Source organism: Poecile atricapillus, chromosome 1 (assembly GCF_030490865.1).
Source record: "Poecile atricapillus isolate bPoeAtr1 chromosome 1, bPoeAtr1.hap1, whole genome shotgun sequence".
Taxonomy (NCBI): Eukaryota; Metazoa; Chordata; class Aves; order Passeriformes; family Paridae; genus Poecile; species Poecile atricapillus.
In genome coordinates, this window is record NC_081249.1 from 56,381,708 (window position 1) to 56,400,478 (window position 18,771).

Below are 18,771 nucleotides of genomic sequence, written 5' to 3' on the forward strand. Positions count from 1 at the left end.
TGTAGACCTCTGATAGTGAACCCTTACACTTCAGCTGATGTGGCAGGCAACTAAGTATTTGTCCTCTACTTGTCTTTAATTAGCCTGGGGTTTTGATATCATGCAAGTGTACAGAAAGACGTTTATTGTCCTGTGAGTTACTTAAAGTTCAGTTTGGAATGCCTGATCTAAACAGCAGATAGTAAAAGATGGTGCTAGAATCACCTCAAGGTATAAATGTCTTGAGCCTGATATTGACTAAATTGGCCACTGTGAGTTGTAAGGTTTCTTGTGCCTGTTTGCAACATATTTTTAAGTCTAAAAAACCTGAATTTTGGGAGTGGGAAGGAAAGCACATGTGGTAGATTTGTTTGTCAGGGAGGACAACAACAAATATATGAAAAATGAGGTTGTTTGTTTTATTTTTTTAATAATGATTATTATAGTGTTATTTTGACAGCCCTACCAAAATTGTATTTACAGTATTTAATTGGAGGCATAATGTAGCTCTGATTTTTTGGAGTTTCATAGCCAAAAAAAAAAGTGGTTTTTTTTCCTTTTATCCATTTTTTATCTAGTTATAACTTGTTCATTGAAAGGCTGTCTTCTCATTAAGAATCTGTAAATCAGTCATGTCTGATCTGCTAAAAACTCATAACCAGGTTCTCTCTCTGTCAAAATACCAAAACACTCTTACCTGAAGTGTGACTGTGGAGTAACTGATTTTTGCTGTCTATTATTTCTTTATACGGTGACTAGATCAGATGTTAGATTTGTAGGAACATTATTTCACATATTACTCGAATAAAACTCATTGATGTCACCAACCCAGAAGTTATTTTTGGGGTTTCAAAGAGGTGCATACCTGGGAGAAAAGATGAGAGTGTATATGCTAAATAATGGTTCTTCAATATTTATTTTCCTCACTGGATAGATCATAGTGTACTCTACATCTCAACTAAATTTTTTTTTTTTTTTTTTTTTTTTTTTTTGAGTAACATGGTTTTTAACTGAAAATGATTTGAAGATTCGGAATGTCTGTGTATCCCTGTACTATGTGCTACTTCATGGTTTCTTAACTCTTTCTTTTAAACTTCTTTTAAAAACTCTTAAGAATCATGAACAGCAATAAAAAAGCAAAACAAACAAATAAAAAAAAAATCAAAAAATAATCCAATCCCACTTTACTGGGCTGACAGTCATTAGCAGCACTGGTTGTGCTATTATCTTACCCTTGTGCATTTTTTGTCATTATCACTATAATTAGTTCTTAGTACCTATCAATCACTACCTCTGCATAGTCCATGTGTAACATCTGTGTCCTAAATTAAATGCCAGTATAAAATCCCATGGAGTTCATACTGTAGTATGTAGTGTTGGTGATCATGGCTACCAGTGACGTTCCTAGTTGACAGGATGACATACTGAAATTTGAGAGTTTTTCTGCAAGGGAAGCTAGAATGGAAATAGATTTTTTTTCCTACCCTACCATCTCTCTTTCCTTCCCCATGCACAGTTTTGGAATATATTCTTTTATAAAATGGTTTGGTTTCTAGATAGTTCACATCCTCTTGTCTATCTCTAGGTTAGCAGATGTGAAATGCTTCAGTGTGTTAATTCCTCAGACCACAGCAATGCCTTTGATTTTCTCTTGCTTAGCTGCTGCTCCTTTTCTTCAGGTAAAAGCAATCTTTTCACAGTGCTTGAGGTTGTGCTTTTTTTTCAGTGACTGTTAATTAGCCATTAGTGACTAGTTTATGGTTCTGAAGCTTCGCTTTCAGCCTCTACTTCATATCTTTCAAGATGTGAGGTGCTATCCAGTGCTTAAACAGGATTTGTATCGCCATCCTAAACTTGTATTAACCACTGGTCTCCTTTACAGCACCGACATTTAACCTGCCCCAGATTCTGCTTTGTTCTTGAAGTCCTTTTCTCTGGGTTTATTCATCTTTCATCTGCTTTTGGAAGCTATTTGAAAAGCAGGGTTTTGTTGCCTATCGTGCTACCTTTGGCTGCATGAGGTGGAGGAAACTACTTTTGCATAAAAGTAACCTACATAATACTGCAGAAGTTTTTAGTTATTTGGGGGGTATTTGCTGACTTTTTTGTATTGACAAAAACTTAATATAGAATCATAGAATAATAGAATGCTAAGGGGGTAGAATGGAATATAAACCCCCAATCCCCCTTGCCATGTGCAGGGACACTTACATCATAAAATACTATGTAACAAAATATAAATTTTGTTAAAATATACCCAGTATGTGACTTGAGTCAGTAAGTTGCATATAGCATATTAGGACTGTAATCATACCAGTTTTGAATTAGCTACAACAACAAAAAAGTGAAGGCTAAAAAGGTCATATTAACCCCAAAAGAAAATCAATCTGTATTAAAGGTAGCTCCTGAGTTTTAGTTAAACTAATTTCTTCAGGATGAAAACAATAATTTCATTAGTAGTAACTGACATTTATGGCAAATATGAGTTCCAAGGTAACCCTGTAATATATCAGCCTTCTCACAAACTATAATAATCTTTCTTAGCCTATGTTGTGCCTTTGATACACAGGTGACAGCTGAGTCATCTAGATCACAAGTATGCTCTGTCATCCCTACTTCTGTATCAGGCTTCTTTTGTCATACTGTTGCACCAAATTCAGTGTTGATATGGTCATTTTCTAAAATTAGATATATATGTGTACATTGTGATAAGTCTTTGTAAAGTTTTAAATTCAATTTTTTTGTATCTCAGATATAAATATATCAATATTTTATAGTTTGTGAAGTGTGTAGTGTTTTATGTATATGCAGTATGGCATATTTTAGAAAAACCTGAATATTTTAGGTAGACTTTACAACATAAATTTTAACCTCCTCTGATAAGATCATAGATTTCTGTTATTATATGGAATAGTTTCATTTGCCCTCTTGCAAATTGTTTTTGAGATTTGGACCTACAAACCAGTGTCAGATTTACACAGCTCTAAACTGTGGTTTGCTAGAAGTCTCTATCTCTCCTTTACATCTCAGCAACACCTACATGTCCTAGTGGTCACAGCTCAAATAGTTCACTGATAAAGAAGGCTGTGAGTCTTCAGTTTATGTAGTAGAAGTATCAGCTTCACATTTTCCTTTCAGCTCCATCCTAACATGAAAAGTGAGGGGAATTCAGTAAACATTTTGACTAAGTAGTGAGTGATACTTAGTATTTTGAAATTTATGTTAATAAAATCCGTTCTCTAAATATTCTATGGATTACAAAATTATATTCATCATGAGATGCTTTACTTGCTTTTGTGAAGCCAGATCAAACTATCACACACTATCCTTGCAAAGGTAAATAGCCAGTGAAAGGGGATCTTTATGTAAATGCCACTTTTCTGCATACTATTAACATTCAGATACATACTTTCTCATGCTGTTCAGATGCTTAGTAGAAGCACACCAATCAATTATTTTGATCTTATCAGAATGTAAATAATTCTATAGCTGAGATAATAGCAGCTAAATTTATTGTAATGTAATTGAGAACTCCATCATTGTGGCATTTTCATTGTGTCTTACTTTGAATACTATTTAAGTAACAAGCCACTTTTATCAGTGGTTATTTACAAAGATTGCCCTTTTCTTGCATAAAAGCAGTGCAGTAATGCCTAAATGGAACATCTGATTTCCAATATAGCAAATTAGTTTGTTTTCAGTTGTGTTATTCAGTTTCATTTTTATCTTAATGATCTGGTTTTAAATAAGTTTTAGTTCATTGAAACAGTTATGACCTTATTTGCAGTCAATTTTGCAGCATTTATTTTTAGAGGTTTTATATATTTTATCTTGTTTTCGAAAAAAAACCCACATTCCTGTCTCACAAACTTGCTAAGAGCATTTTAGGCTTTAGTTCTTAAAATATTAACTGCTTTATTATTGTCTGCTATTGTTGAGCAATATGAATATTTTCATTAGTTCTGTAGCGTTCTGCAAAACAAAAGGACACCATGGATCCCAGTACTGGTAGTTTAAAAAATGAAAGTAGTAAATGTAATTAGGTAATTAAAGTTCAGGTTCCAACTGATAAAATGGTTGCCTTTGAAATGAATAAAAAATCCCCAAAGTTATTTATATTAGTAGGTTCCCTCAAAGACCCTACTTTACCTGCTTAGCTCTAGTTCACAAGACCTCCATTACATTAATTTGTTCTCACTGGAGTAAGAGATTCAGTACTTCTCAAGAGTATTCCTTTCCTCTGAGGGAAGTGAAGGACTGTAAAAGTCACTGAAATGGCATCATTAGTTTCTAACCTATGCTGGTAATTTGTTGTTTTAAACGTCTGCTGTTTAATATCCTGAAAAAAATACAGATTTTTGGACAATAGTACATATATTACTACCGTTCAGGAACTCAGGAATATATTTCATTCAATTTGATTTACTGAACAAGGACAAAAGATCTGACAATGTTATATATGAGGCAGTCCTAAGGATATATTATTAATATCCAACAAGCATTTTGTGGAAGTTATTTTCTCCAGGTAGCTTCCCCTTTTGGAATTTCAAGTGCTCCACTCAAGTTGGTTCCTCCCTGGTGCTGATAACTTTTTCCTCTTGTTCCCTGATTGCCTCCACTTATCCTCAAATTGGACCCTCTTCACCAAGAGGACTCCTGAGGTCACTTTCTCTTATTTGAATTCATTCTTAAAAATCACTTTTATTAGGAGGCTAGTGGGAAATAACTCTTTTTCATAACTGTGAGGAGTGTAGCTTCTTCCTCTTTTGTTAAATTACAATGGTAGTAAGAACTCTGAGACCATTTAGAGTTCTTTACTCAATATTTACTCATGTTAATATTTACTGGACAGTTGGTAGTAAGCCCATGATGGGTTTGGGGAGTAGATCTAATTTTTGCATGTCAGTTTACAAAAAAAAAATTAAAAAAAAAATCATACATATGAGGAAGGAGATGTGACAGACATTGGCCACAAATCCAGCAGAAAGGAGATATCACTTGATACTTTCCTAAGTATGGAGGTTATTTTTCAGCTGAAATTGTATTGTTTTGACAGTAAAGTATAAATCTGGGTAAATTACCAAGAACATCCAGATGTTCCCTCAAGAGTAATTGGCACATTCATGCTTGAAAAAGATCCCAGAGAATGATAAAATACAGGTACGTTTAATCAAAAAAATCTAAAAGACTCAGTGTGGTACATCTGATGTAAAACATCTGCAGAAGCCACAGCAAAAGATGAGATACAGCAAAACCTTATCTGTTTCCCAGAATTTGATGTTTTTAGTGCAAAAAAGTAGAACTGATCTGAATGTATATTAATTTAACAGCTAGTAGTCACAGGTCATGCTCTAACAAGATGTCAAAGGTGCTAAGTCTTCTGGAACATGGAGGTTCATGCACTTATTTGCAGCCCGTGAGGCTCAGAATGCAGCAACTGCTGTTAGTTTGTACTATGTAGTAGCTCCAAAAGAGCAAGTTGTTTAGAAGAAACAATTATTTTCCTTCTGAAAATTTTACTTAGAAGTGGAATCTTTGGAGAGAGCAGCTGAAAAGTGTTTATGAAACTGAGGTTTACACAAAGCCCAAGGAAAAATAAATAGCAGCTGTGTTTGGAAGAGAGAAAAATAATTAGAACAAACAGAACTGTTGAAAAAATTAAGGGTCAATAAAGTAATGTCTGTAGATGAATATTCTCATAAGGCTTGCCATTTATGTTATAGTGATAAAATTTCTCATCAAATATGAAAACAATACTGCAAACTTAAAATGCCATTACCATGAAAAACAATTACAGTCTCTGGAGAATTCTTTGGAATTAAGAGCTCTAATGTTTGTACAGATAATAGGTTTTGATTTGAGTAGGCATTTCCTACTCCAAATACTACCTCACATCTCCTCTGAAAGGAGGTAGACATCAGAGTCCTCTAAACTCTCACTCCTGCTATGTGATGCTTTTATTCTCTCAGTTTTTTTTCTGTATCATCAGAAGTTTCTTCTCTCAAGTTGCAGCAGAAGAGAGGAATAAATATCCTTACCAAAGCATTGGAGGATATGCTTTGTTTTTATTTTCCTCAGTCCTAGGTTGTAAAAGAGCCAAGAACCTCCTCTGTAATTGTTGGACAGCTAGATGATGGGAAGGTTATGTCTCTGACTCTTCCTTCAAACTGGGTCTGCTGCTGCTTCTATTACTATGCTGTTGGCTAGGACGCTTATCTTCACTCAGCAATACCTCAGTGGTTGTACAGAAGTACAGTCTTGTTCCTGCATACCAAAATATTCTCGCTCTGAAGCTTGCTGACAAAAGTTACTTGATTTCTCTGGCAGTTTCTCTCTACTGAAGCCTACTAAATTCAAATACAAAGTCTTTGAATCATGAACAGCTGGAGACCAAGAGACCATTTGAGAAATGTTATTATATATTTATCCTGTGCTTTGTACAGATTTGCTGTCAGCTATTAGTGCACAAAGGATGCAGGGGTAGGTGGGCTGGTGGTCTGATTTTCCTGGGTATTCTTAGGCACTTATACCTACCCACCCCAAGACCAAAGGGTCTTTCCCACCCAAAACTGTCCAGAAGTTTTCCTTAGAGTAAGCTCAGTCATGTAATCCAGTCAGAACTTTAGCACTCCACAGGTGAAAAATTATTTAACTTGAAAATTTCCTTGAGCCCCTCAACTCTGTAGCACAACTTTCAGTATGAGTAATCATTATGTATATTTTATAATGTATTAGCTGTTAATAAATTTAAATGGAAATCGTACTGTGCTCAATGAGCTCCTTCAGAGGCACACAGTAACCAAGAGATAAAATGTTCACACACATCCACACAGGTATATTATGTTCAGCTCCATATATTCTTTTAAGAAGTTATATTCAATTAATAATGCTCCTATAGTTGGTCTTCCTGCTTTCTAAATGAAATTGTAATTGATTCATCTCAATAATAGATGTTTGTATTTTTTTCCCTCTGTGAAATAAAACTAATGAAAATACTAGTTTTTGGCTAGTCTGGAAAGCAGGTTGGTTGTATTCTTGTTAGTGTCATTGGAGTTATGATGTGTAAAGAAAATAGGAAAATAATAAATAGTAAATAATAGTAGTAGCAAATTAGTAAGAAAATAGTTTTAATTAGTTTTAATAGTAAAACTAAATAATAAAATTAGTTTTAATAGTAAAGTATGTTGACTGACTTCTTCATATGTAGTTCATAATAGTTCTTGCTGCTAGCTGTCTTTTCAAATCATAGCCTTAGATAATCTGAGTGCATAAGGCTGATCTGTTTTAGTTATAAGTGATTAAGTAAAACTAAAAGAAACTTAGCATTGTTCTCAATGAAGGCTTTAGCAGGCTTTTTTTCCCACTAAAAAGGCAAAGCATCCCAAGTGAATAGGAAAAAGGCTATAAAAAGATAGAGTCTTTTAACTAGCTTTAAAAAATATTATCAGGTAATGCAATATAAAATGTATTACTAGAATATTCTGTTTTGTTAAGCTGGTGAGAGAGTATAGGTGTGTATACGAAATTCAGTGGGCTTAGTAAAAAAGTAACCTCTTTGTAATCAGTTTATGCTCATTGCCTAGTGTCCTCTCTGGGCATCGCTAAGATGAGTCTGGTGCAGTTACCTTTACACCCCACACAGTTCCCCACAGGTGCTTGTATATATTGATAAGATCCCCCTGAGCCTTCTCCTTTCAGGCTGAACAGTCCTAGCTCTCTCAGTATGTTCTCATATGAGAGGTGCTCTAATCCCTTTAGCATCTTCATGGCCGTTAACTTTGCTTGGATATGTTTGTGTCTCCCTTGTACAGCCAAAGCTGGACTCAGCACTGCAAATGTGTCTCACCAGTGCTGCGCAGAGGGGAAGGATGCCCTCTTGTGACCTGCTGGCAATGCTTTTCTTTGGTCATCATTTCCACAGAGCCACAATACTCACTCATGATCAATATGTTGTCCACCAGAAGCCCCAATTATTTTTTTTAAAGATGTTTTCCAGCCAGTTAGCCCCCCACCTGTGCTCCTGCATGAGGTGTCACCTCATCACATACAAGTCTTTTGTTGGATTTCGTTAGCATGCTTATGTGCCAATTTCCCTGACTTTTCAAGGTTCTTCTGAATGGGTCAGCCATTACTTTGAATTTTGCACCATGTGCAAACTTGATCAGAGTGCACTCTATTCCATCATTCAGGTCACGAAGGAAGATGTAAAAATATTATCCCCAGTATCAAGGCCTGGGGTACACAACTTCAAAGGCTTGGTGTTCTGTTCATTCTTTTATAAGTCCCGTTTACCTGGATGTCTCTCAGAAACATTTGCTCTGACAGTCATTCTACTGGATCTGGCACCAATGTCAATAAAACTGGATAATCTCTGTGGAAAACTCTGTGTGAGTTTACAGTGGCTTTTTTCTGTTGTCTTAGAAAGAAGAGACTTAAGACATTTTGACTCTCAGTCCCGTTACTTAAATAAGAAATTGTCATCCAGCTGAGATGCAGGATTTGGTACCTTACATGGATTTTTGTATCTCTGTGGTAAAGAACCACCTCTTACTACAGTTTACCTTTTGGTTTTGTCATATGAACTGTCTTAAATTAAATTTGTGTAGGTACCGACCTTAATTTCAACAGCTGCCTTGAAAGTGACAGCTGTCTTTCAGAGTTCATAAAGGATGGAATTTATATTGAATTTAACTTGTCTTAAACTCTCTGGAGCTTGGGACCCTCTTTGTTCATATGCTTAGAGTCAAAATGTATCTATTTCTTAACCATAAAAGTTCTCTAGGACAGCTCAACAATGGACCCCTTTATCAAGAGCATACAAGATGGCATGAAACCTACTTTTCTCAGCTAGATTTATGGAATGGGTGCATCATTCATTAGGAGAAATCATACCTTTTTAGAGTATACTTACCAAGGGCTCTGAAGCACTATCAAACACTTTCTACTTTGTGTTGGGCATAAGCAAGAAGTGTAACTCTTCTGGTACTGGACTAGAGTGTTGATTTGAAATGTGAGATATGTGCATGTGTTTTATTTTTGGAAGGGCTGTTGTATGTTTTTTGAAGTCACTGCAAATAGTGATATTTTTCTGAAGTTGGATTTAGTGCTTCTAAATCTAAAAGGAGCTGTCCTTTCAGCCAGTCCATCCAAGGCACATGTGGCAGCTATTTCTTCTTGTAACTGTACACTGGAAAGTTTAATTTTCGAACTGTATTGTAACAAGGTCTTCCAAAATTTTATCAGTGTCAAAGGGATCCCTGTGTTCTGGGTCATGCCTGTAGTTTGTGCGCTGTTACTGACTATCAGACTGATAGTCTTAACACACCTGTCAATGAAGATTATCTGGTTGCTGCTATGGCTTTTACCAGAAAATATTCAAAGCCTTAGAATAGGTTCAAATTGTAGTCTATATATCCTGTGCATTTTCTGGACAAGTTGCACTTATCATTCACCCATAATTTCTTTGTAAAATTGTATCTGAATTTCATTGGTATGAAGAGTTTAGGTAGTCATGGCTAAGCATGTTACAATTGAAACATTAAGGTTGCTTTATAGTTTTATGTTTACAATGCAAAAGCCTTCAAAAAGTTTTCTTCCCTGATAGTATGTATGGCTGAAAGATCTAGAAATTGTTCAAATCAGCACTATGAATACTGCACAGAATCTGTCTGCCTTACACTCTGAGACTGAAAAGATGGAATCCACATCTAAAACATTGGAGCTCAGTGCTGCACTGATGGCTTAAATGATCTTCCTCTCTGTAATCTGCTGTTCAGCTTCCTGGAGCCTAAGTCATTCAAAACTACTCATAGCTTAAGCTTTCCTCTTGTGATTTTGTTCAGACAATGGTCCTTCAAGTTTTACTCAGGTGTAGGCCTTTTATCAGTTGAGTAGTGCTTTGTAGCCTGCACTAATCAAAGTCAGTCCTTACACAAACAAATAAAGGACTTCTCATGATGTCTTTAAAGTAAAGGTACATTAATAAAGTTAAAAGATGTAACATTCTTTTTTCCTTCCTTGTTCAAATAATATAGAAACGTCTCAGCTGTCCCTGTCCCAAGCTTGGTAATCATTTGCCACTGAAATTTTTGTACATAAATGCACAAGACATGATGGATCTAAACCTGGAAGAAGGCTGTGAAGGGCTTACATTTTAGTCAATCAAAAACTGGGTGCAGTATATCTAGCTTGAATTATGTCCTGAGTGGAGGAGGAAGGAAAAAAATCAGTCTTTATTTTAGCAAACAAGAGTAAAAAATTATCAATTCTGCTATGTGCTGAATTGAGAGGATTTAATTCTTAAGATGAGGAAAACAAATCCAACAGCTTAATTATATTTAATTAAATAATTAAGTATAATTATTTCTATAATTTAACAAACTCCAAGTTTGTTGATAAATTATATAAAGGCTTGAGTGCTGCCATGGAGTTAAGTCAAAGATGAAACAAAGATAATTAAACTTGGCCATCCACATAACTTCAGGAGTAGCCCTTGAGGTTTTGCACCCTTTTCCTTATGTAACAGCTATGGAATTTGTAATATCTCTTTTTAATGTATGTATTTGTCCAAGTTGTGTGGTTTGAGTTTCACACGAAACTTCGTGTTTGGTTTTAGGAGCTGGTCCTTTTCATTACCTACAGTATAGCAGAAAGCTGCTTGTACTTGCAATGCCATAAATAAAGGCAGGTGGAAGATGGTAGTCAAAATTCCTGTAGCTTAATCTCTTAAGTGTACAGATTGAGTAAGCAACATCAATAAGACACCATGCTAAAGAATCCCTGATTTGCTTTTTTTGAAATTTCTTAGTGTTTTCTTTTGTGAGAAGAGTGGCTGAACAAAGCTTTGTTTCTGTGACAAGGAAACAGGCATATTATTTTCTCCTCATAAAGTGAACTTTTGGTGTCCTGGTGTTCTGTGGTTTATTCTATATTACACAAGTTCAGGGGAACTGTAAAAATAAAAAAAAATTTAATCCAAAATAATCTTGTTACAACACTCTTTATAAAACCATATTGCTAATGATATTTGGGATTCTATCATGTCAGTGGACTACTGCTCCTGGAATTATGGTATTTATAATTTGTTCTTAGTACATGAAATGCAGATGTCACTACTAACTGCAGTATCTGTTGCTATCATTATAAGACATTATAGGTGCACATGTAAAGCTAATGATACTCAGTGCACTAGAAGAGAAGGGTCTTTAATATTCTTAACATTTTTAAAGATGTAATTATGAAATTAGATAGTTTATATCTGACTTGGCACTGAAATGTCAAGGGCAAGACTCACTGGCTACTTTGGGAAGTTTACTTCTCCTTTAGATGGTATTTAAAAGACAGTTGTATGAGTTTTAATTAGGTATGATATTAAAAAAGAATTTAAATCTTCTATTCTGCAGTTGAGGGAAAAGAGATCATTTAAATCATAAAAGGGTATCTTTCTCAAAGGAATTACTGTGGGCTATGTAGCTATCTGCAAGCCAACTAGAATTCCTAGTTCTATGATGTCAAAAGATTGATACATTTGACTAATTAGGAAGCCGGTTGGGACTGGTGCCAGTCATCTGCAGCAGCTTGTGAAAGCCGATTTAAAGGTCCCTTAGGAAGTGTTAATATCAAACAGTATTTGTGACTCTTGTACTGTCATGGTAGCAATTTTGTATACAGCTCTCCCAAGGTAATTTAAAAGATTTCTCAAATACTGCATGGTAGACTCTCATTTCTTAATATTTCCATCATTATTGGACAACATTATTAATAATTCAACAACATTATTAATAGTGTGGGTACTGACAGTTACCTGCGTAACTTGACAGAAGTTGTCACAGTCAGCTGCTGATGTAAGTATCAGAAACCAGAATTTGGAACCTACTGAAACTGTATGATTTTGAAAACCAGGCTTTCTACATGTTTTGGCTACAAAGACTGTTAAGTATGAATGCTTTTATTTGCAGTGGTTAGCTTGTTTCAATACATCATGTATGCAGGACAACTATTAGAGGAGTTTTTCAATTCAATTCTATTTTCAATCTACTACAATTTATTCTTCTAGTACTGTTTTGCATGTCAGTGGAAGCAGTAATCTATAATCCACTTTGTGACTACCAGAATATTTCAGATAAATGTGAAAAACAGGTAGTGGGATGTAAATGGCTACAGCTTTACTAAAAGAAGTTGTGGGTTTGCAATATTTCTGTTTCATTGTTTTAAAGCTGGTTTGTTTAGGGTTTTTGGTTTTGTTTTTTGTTTGTTTGTTTTGTTTTTTTTTTAATTTATTTGATGAGCCTTTTTATAGTAACCAGGGTTTTTTTATACTGCAAATTGTTCAGTTTTTAAAATTACTATGAAATCTGTAGTAGTCTTTGGCAGGCTTAAGAGGAAAGAGATGACATGCTGAAATAGCATTGAAATTTTTCTTCTGTTATTCCTACTTCCTAAAACAAAACTTAAGAACTCTTTTCTATAGATGCTAATGGTATTATTTTGGTGACTGTAATACTATTCAGTGCTTTCTGAATAGCTATTGCCCAAAATGCTTATAAGCTTTCCTCCAGCATTCATGTTCATTAATGTAACTAACAGCTTGGTAAAATTTCAGGCATCATGTTGGTTTGAAATATTCACTCACTATATTTATTCCAGACATTAGTATTTTAGAGAAGTGCTAATCCATCAGATGGAGAAAGTTAAACAAATAACAAAAAAACCCAAACAACCCTACCAAACCAACAACAAAGAAAACACTACAAAAAAAAACCAAAATCAAAATAAAAAAAGCAAACCAGAAAGGAAACCTGAACAATAGGAAGCTGAAGACATAGTCTGACTGATTTTTTTTAAAAAAGGTGTATTCCAAGCCATACTAATAGGTGTGATTGCCCATTAGTCATAAGAGAGCAAACTTCAGTGTAATAAAGCAAACGCAAAAGAAAATGAAAAAACATTCTGTATTTCAGTCTTCATGTTTATTCTATACCTGCCATAAATATAAATGCTAGGCAAAATTATGATTTATTTGCTAATTTTTACTTATTTGGTTTTGTGTATAGCACTTTTGTCTAAGGTTGAAAACTAGTCTGGTAGTACAGAGTATAGAGAAAAGAGAAGAACTAAGGGGTATTGTTTCCTGGATACAAAGCTGGCTGGATGGCTGAGCCCAAAGAGTGGTGGTGAGTAGAGTTACATCCTGCTGATGGCTGGCCATGAGTAGCCCTCCACAGGGCTCAGTGTTGGGCCCTGTCCTGATTAGTATCTTTGTCAATATTCTGGGTGAGGGAATTGAGTGTCCCCTCAGTCAGTTTGCAGATGACACCAAGCCGGGTGACAAGTGTTGAATAGCTGGAGGACAGAAAGGCTCTGCAGAGGTGTCTGAATAAGCTGGATCAGTGGGTTGAGGCCATTTGTATGAGGTTCAACAAGTCCAACTGGTGGGTCCTGGATATGGGTCAGTGCTACAGGCTGGGGACAGAGTGGCTAGAAAGCTGCCCAGTGGAAAAGGACCTGGGGGTGCTGATTGACAGCAGCTGAAAGTGAGCCAGCATGTGTGCTCAGGTGGCCAAGAAGACCACTGGCATCCTGGTTTGTGTCAGCAATCCTGTGGCCAGCAGGACCAGGGCAATGATTGCCCCCTGTACTCAGCATCTTGTTATATGCACCAGGTTGTTTAGATCCTGATTTGCATGTTCACTGTTAGCAATAACTGATGGCTCTATCCAAGATGTGTGTTGACCTAGGGAGTTTTGCCCAATGGGGTATAATGAGATTTCCATCATGGAATTCTTTATTTCTCTGTGGAGATATTTTGTTGTGTAGTTAATCCCTGGAGTTCTGTTCTTTGTCCTCCTATGCATACATACACAGTGGGGTAACCAGGTTCAAAAATATGACACTTTCTGATGTGTTTATTTAAGGAAGTAAAAGGAAAGTGTTAAATATTTGCATTTGGTTGCTGTGACAGAGTAACATTCATAATTCTTTTGGGGGTTATTATATACCTGTGTATATTATTAGGCATTATAAGCATGTAATTTGACAAGTAGAATTTTCCTGAACTACATCAATTATTTAGTATTGGCCAGAGGTTATTAAATGTGAACGGAAAATGGCTTTTGATTAAAGCTACCTGTGGATATCACTGTATCCTATCCAGTCCAATTCTGTTCACTCTGCTCCCTACTGAGAAACAATTTCAACTTTTTATCACAATAACTGAATGATCTTTTGTCAAATGTAACAAATCATATAAGGGACAGCTCTTGAAAGCTGACATGAGACTGATTATTTGCAGTTGTAGAAGGGTACTGAAATGAAAATATGAGTGAAATGACATTTCGCTTAAAACTATGCTTGACTCTGTATAGTGAAAGAGGAATGTGAAATGAATGGAATAGAATTTGGTCTAGTTCAATCTCTAGAAGACCAAATCTGCTGTGGTTAATTGCAAGAGAACAATTTGTAAATATTAAAGCACTGGGTCAAAGTTTGAAATTGATGGTTTTAATAATACTGTTGGTATCCATTATTACTGGTTTCTGTTGGTATTATTCTTTGTGCTTTGATATTGCTATGGTAACCAAGAGGGTTCCTTTTTCCTTTACAGAAGGTGAGGAGACTGGAGTGATGGATAGCCTATTGGAGGCCTTGCAGTCAGGTGCGGCTTTTCGAGACCGAAGGAGAAGGACACCAAGGTCCAAAGGTGAATATTCTATTTTAGATTTTATTTCCCAGAGAAAGTTAAAAGCATTATGAGTCCAGTGCTCTAGAATTTAGATACTGTCAGGTTTAATTAGTTTGTGCAAGGACAGTTTTCAGGGATGTTCAGACTGTTGCTTATATCAGTCGGACTGGAAATTAATGTACTAAACTTACTATAGCCAAATAATTATGACAAGACTTTTCAATACAGCCAAATGTACTTTAACTTTTTAGGGCTTGTAGTTGAATGGGGGAACTGACAGTTATCTTGCTGCATAAGTGAGTCTGAGCCAAATTATTTCTCTGGTATATAACTGTCATTTATTCCAAGAAATACCTAACTTTTTTTTCCTAAATTCCTAAACTTCTGCTTTGTAATGTTGTAATACTCTAGTAGCTTTCCAAGAGGTGTTTTGTTTTCCATTGTTTCTTTGCTTTTGCAGACATACCACAAAATCTCAGTCCAACCACACAGCGGCCTGTGCTGAAAGCTTGTAACCATGGTAATGAACTATATTCATGAATTGCATGCACTTCTTAGCTTAGCTTATGTAGTTGATCTGTGCTTTCAAGACTGCTGTGATTATTTTTTCAGTTTTGTACATTAGTGGAGTACTAAACCATATTAGAATTTGCTTTTTAAGAATCATATGAATATTACATCCTGAAACTATTCTTACTGATTACTCTGCAGAGCTCTTCTATCTTTTGTGGGATTTTATTTATTTAAATTTTGATTATGTTTTTAAATGTAGTACTTTCATCATCCTTAAGAATTATTGTGCAAGTTGTTTAGGGTTTATGGAACTGTAACAGAAAGGATTGTGTAATGTTTTAAGTGTTACTAAGTGCCTATTATATCAAATCTGAGAACTTTTGGTATTCGTTCTGTGTTTCTTTGTCTTGGTTTTCTTGGTGCTATAGCTGGAATGGTTTAAGCTATTGTTTATCAGAATAATTCAAAAGAAGTGTTGTCTCAACAAAGTTTTAGTAAATGTTTATTCACAAACTGCTGAACTGTCTCACTGTAATCGGTAGGACAAGGGTTTTTCTTACAAAAAAAAGTTACACTGTAGGTGTGGGTGCCTGCTAGATTTATTAGATAGTCAGTCTACGGACTATTACTATATTGGCTGAGTTTTAATGAAGCTTGAGTCAAGAGTTGCTCCTGACTGATGGTCTCAGGAAAAAGTTTATATCTGTAGTCTTTCTGTTATTGAGAAATTTTAATAATGGCAAAAAAACCATCTTTTTCTTAATTTTTAAAGCAGATTCCACTATTTCTTGATGTTTAAATGGACTGCGGGCTTTATAAAGTAGATGTCATATAAGTGATTGTATTTATTATACGTCATGTATATTTCTCTACACTCTGAGTGTAGCAAAAAAAACCCCAAACCTGTTGAATTTGGCATATAAACAAAAATTGAAGAAAATAGAGCTGAAAGGACAGTTTGTACATAATTACAGAAATTGGATCAAAGAGAAATCAAGTATATTTGACAAGTACTTGTCTAGCACATAACATATTGATATTTGTGTAATGACTATAGAGCACATCTGAATTTATCCTGTAAGTGTTTCTGCTTGTAAGAGCACTCATATTGAATATTGCTTCTTATCAGCACATTCCATCTAGGTAGCTGTCTGTGGCAGGCTGTAGCTTAAAATTTTCAAACTTAACTGCCTTTGGTCAAACATTATGGCCATATTTCAGATTAAAAAACAAAGCAACAAAAACACACTCACCAAAATTTTAATGCCAAAAAGTGTTAATCTAAACCATGGACAGATTTGTACGTCAGATGGATATAATTTGGTGCTAAAGTTTGAAGTTCAGATGCCTGCTTTGGAGAGAAACGTAAACTCTTGGATTTTTTTGGTTTTTTTACCAAAGTCAGTTTTTCCTTAGAGCATTTTAAGACAGTCTAATTTTAAGACATTTTAAAATTAATTTAATGTTCCTTTCACTTGTTTTGTTAACTCAGAAACAGGCTAGTACAGATCTGAGCTTGCTTTTAAGGAATCCATTAGCATGTTTTTGATTTGCTGACATTTGTCACAATGTCTATGTGTTACATCTTCCTACCTTGAGCCAAATAGATCACCAAACCTGGTTTAGATTATGGTGAGTTCAAAGCCTTTTTTTCTTGTTTAGTAGAAATATATGGTCATTTAGGTTACATACTGTCTGGAATGAATGCTAGACGCTGAGTGTCAAAGTCAGTTTTGGGTAATAACAATAACTTCAATGAAATTAATGTGGTCAGTCAAGATTGGAATTATAATGATAAAGTTTCTTTAATTTTCTGTTTCTGAGTTCAGCAATGGATGATGTCAGTATTGTTCTCTGCATAATTTTTTCTTGCACTTTATATCTGATGTATAAATACATGCTTAATAGCCTGTTCTTTCTATCTAAATGTGTGTAATAAGTGAAGAATGGTCTATTACATATTCACCATACTAGCAAGAAGTCTGTAACTTCAGCCCACTTCAGAAAAAGTGGAATATGTTATTAAACAGAAGTATTGGCTTGGTCGTTCCTAATTTGCTATTTTTTTTCCCAACCTAAAATTTCAAATGTATGCCAAATTTTATATCATGGGAAAAAACCAAATCACTGTCTTACTGTAAGGCTAAAATATGTGGCGATTACTGAAAGTCCTTAAATAGCAATTCAAGCACTCTACATGTTCAGTTCTGTACTGGTTTTGGCTGTTTGGGTTAACTGATAACTGGTTTGGTTACTGTTTATTCTGCTGAGACTGACAGATTCACTTACAGTAGATATATCCTATTAATGCACACAGCAGATTCATACCTAGAATTCATCATACAGTCAAAAAGAATTGCAAGCCATGACTTGAAATATCTGTCCTGAATCCTTTTGAGTGTAGTAATCTCTGTTGGGCAGGTGCCATCAAGTTCTAACTAATCTCTTCTGTTTCAAAACACAACCAACCAAATTAATAAAATCTAGTTTAGTCTTTATGATTAAAGATACTTCTCTTTAAAAGGTGGAAACCAAATCAGATCCAAGCATGCATAGTGTTATAACCCTAACCTGGCAATTAAGTACTTTGTAGCCACATGCTCTTTCTTCCCTGCTGGGATGGAAAAAGGTAAAGCTCATGGGTTGAGAAAAGAACAGTGTAATAATTGAAATAGGTCAATAATACTACTACTACTACTAATAATAATAGTGATAGGGAGGAGTAGAAGGAGGAGAGGAGTAAAGAGTGGAGGGAGAAGAATGAAACACAAGAGAAACAAGATACACAACACAATTGCTCACCACTGTGACCAATGCTGAGCCTGTCTCTTCCCCCCAGTGAACATCTCCTGACCATCTTCCACAGTTTGCATGCTGAGCCTGATGCCATATGGTATGTGGTATCCCTTTGGCCAGTTCAGGTCAGCTGTCCCAGCTATGCTCCTCCCCAGTTTATTGTGCTTCTGCCCACAGAGCAGGGCACATGGAGAGCACGTGAGCATCACAGATCATGGAACCTGAAAGTTCCTTGACTTTGGGTAAGCACTGCTGTGCAACAACTTAAACATCAGTGTGTTATCAACATCCTTTGTAGACTCAATTCAAAACAGAGCACTGTACCAGTTACTAGGAAGGAAATAACTCTATCCCACACAAACAGAGGTTCCATGTCTCACAGGGCATGACAAGGGAGAGAGAAATACAGTCTGAATGCACACTTTTTTCCATAGCTGTCATATAATTGGAAGCAGGAAAGAAATTTTTCTAACCATTGCCAATGTCACCCTCAGTACAATGCTACACAACGTATCAAACTAGCATGATCTTTTCAGGCTGTGCCAAACCCTACGACACTACCTGAACCACTACACAGGCTTAGCCAAACGCTGTAAAACAAAGTAATAGAGAGGAGCAAGCCAATGCTGCTTAGGCCTAGAAGTTAATTCCTTTAAGTAAATAGACTGCTTAAGGAAAAAAAAAGAACAATAATAAATTTAGGGAAATGCTAGCTATTGTGTGGGCCATTTTTCTCTTCATGATCTGTTGAGCTCCCCTGGAAGCTCTGGTAGTGTTTAGCTGGTACTTCTAATTAAAAAGGA

The 18,771-nt window shown here is 35.5% G+C and overlaps 1 protein-coding gene across 1 annotated transcript in view; it reads left to right on the forward strand.

The window, feature by feature from the left end:
- The window catches only part of DIAPH3 (diaphanous related formin 3), a 217,716-nt gene that overhangs the window by 136,365 nt on the left and 62,580 nt on the right, over window positions 1–18,771 (forward strand). Inside the window, exons 26-27 of the mRNA XM_058829342.1 lie at window positions 14,582–14,677; window positions 15,120–15,179. Of these exons, the coding sequence (XP_058685325.1) occupies window positions 14,582–14,677; window positions 15,120–15,179 (156 nt within the window). The remainder of the gene's footprint in view (window positions 1–14,581; window positions 14,678–15,119; window positions 15,180–18,771) is intronic.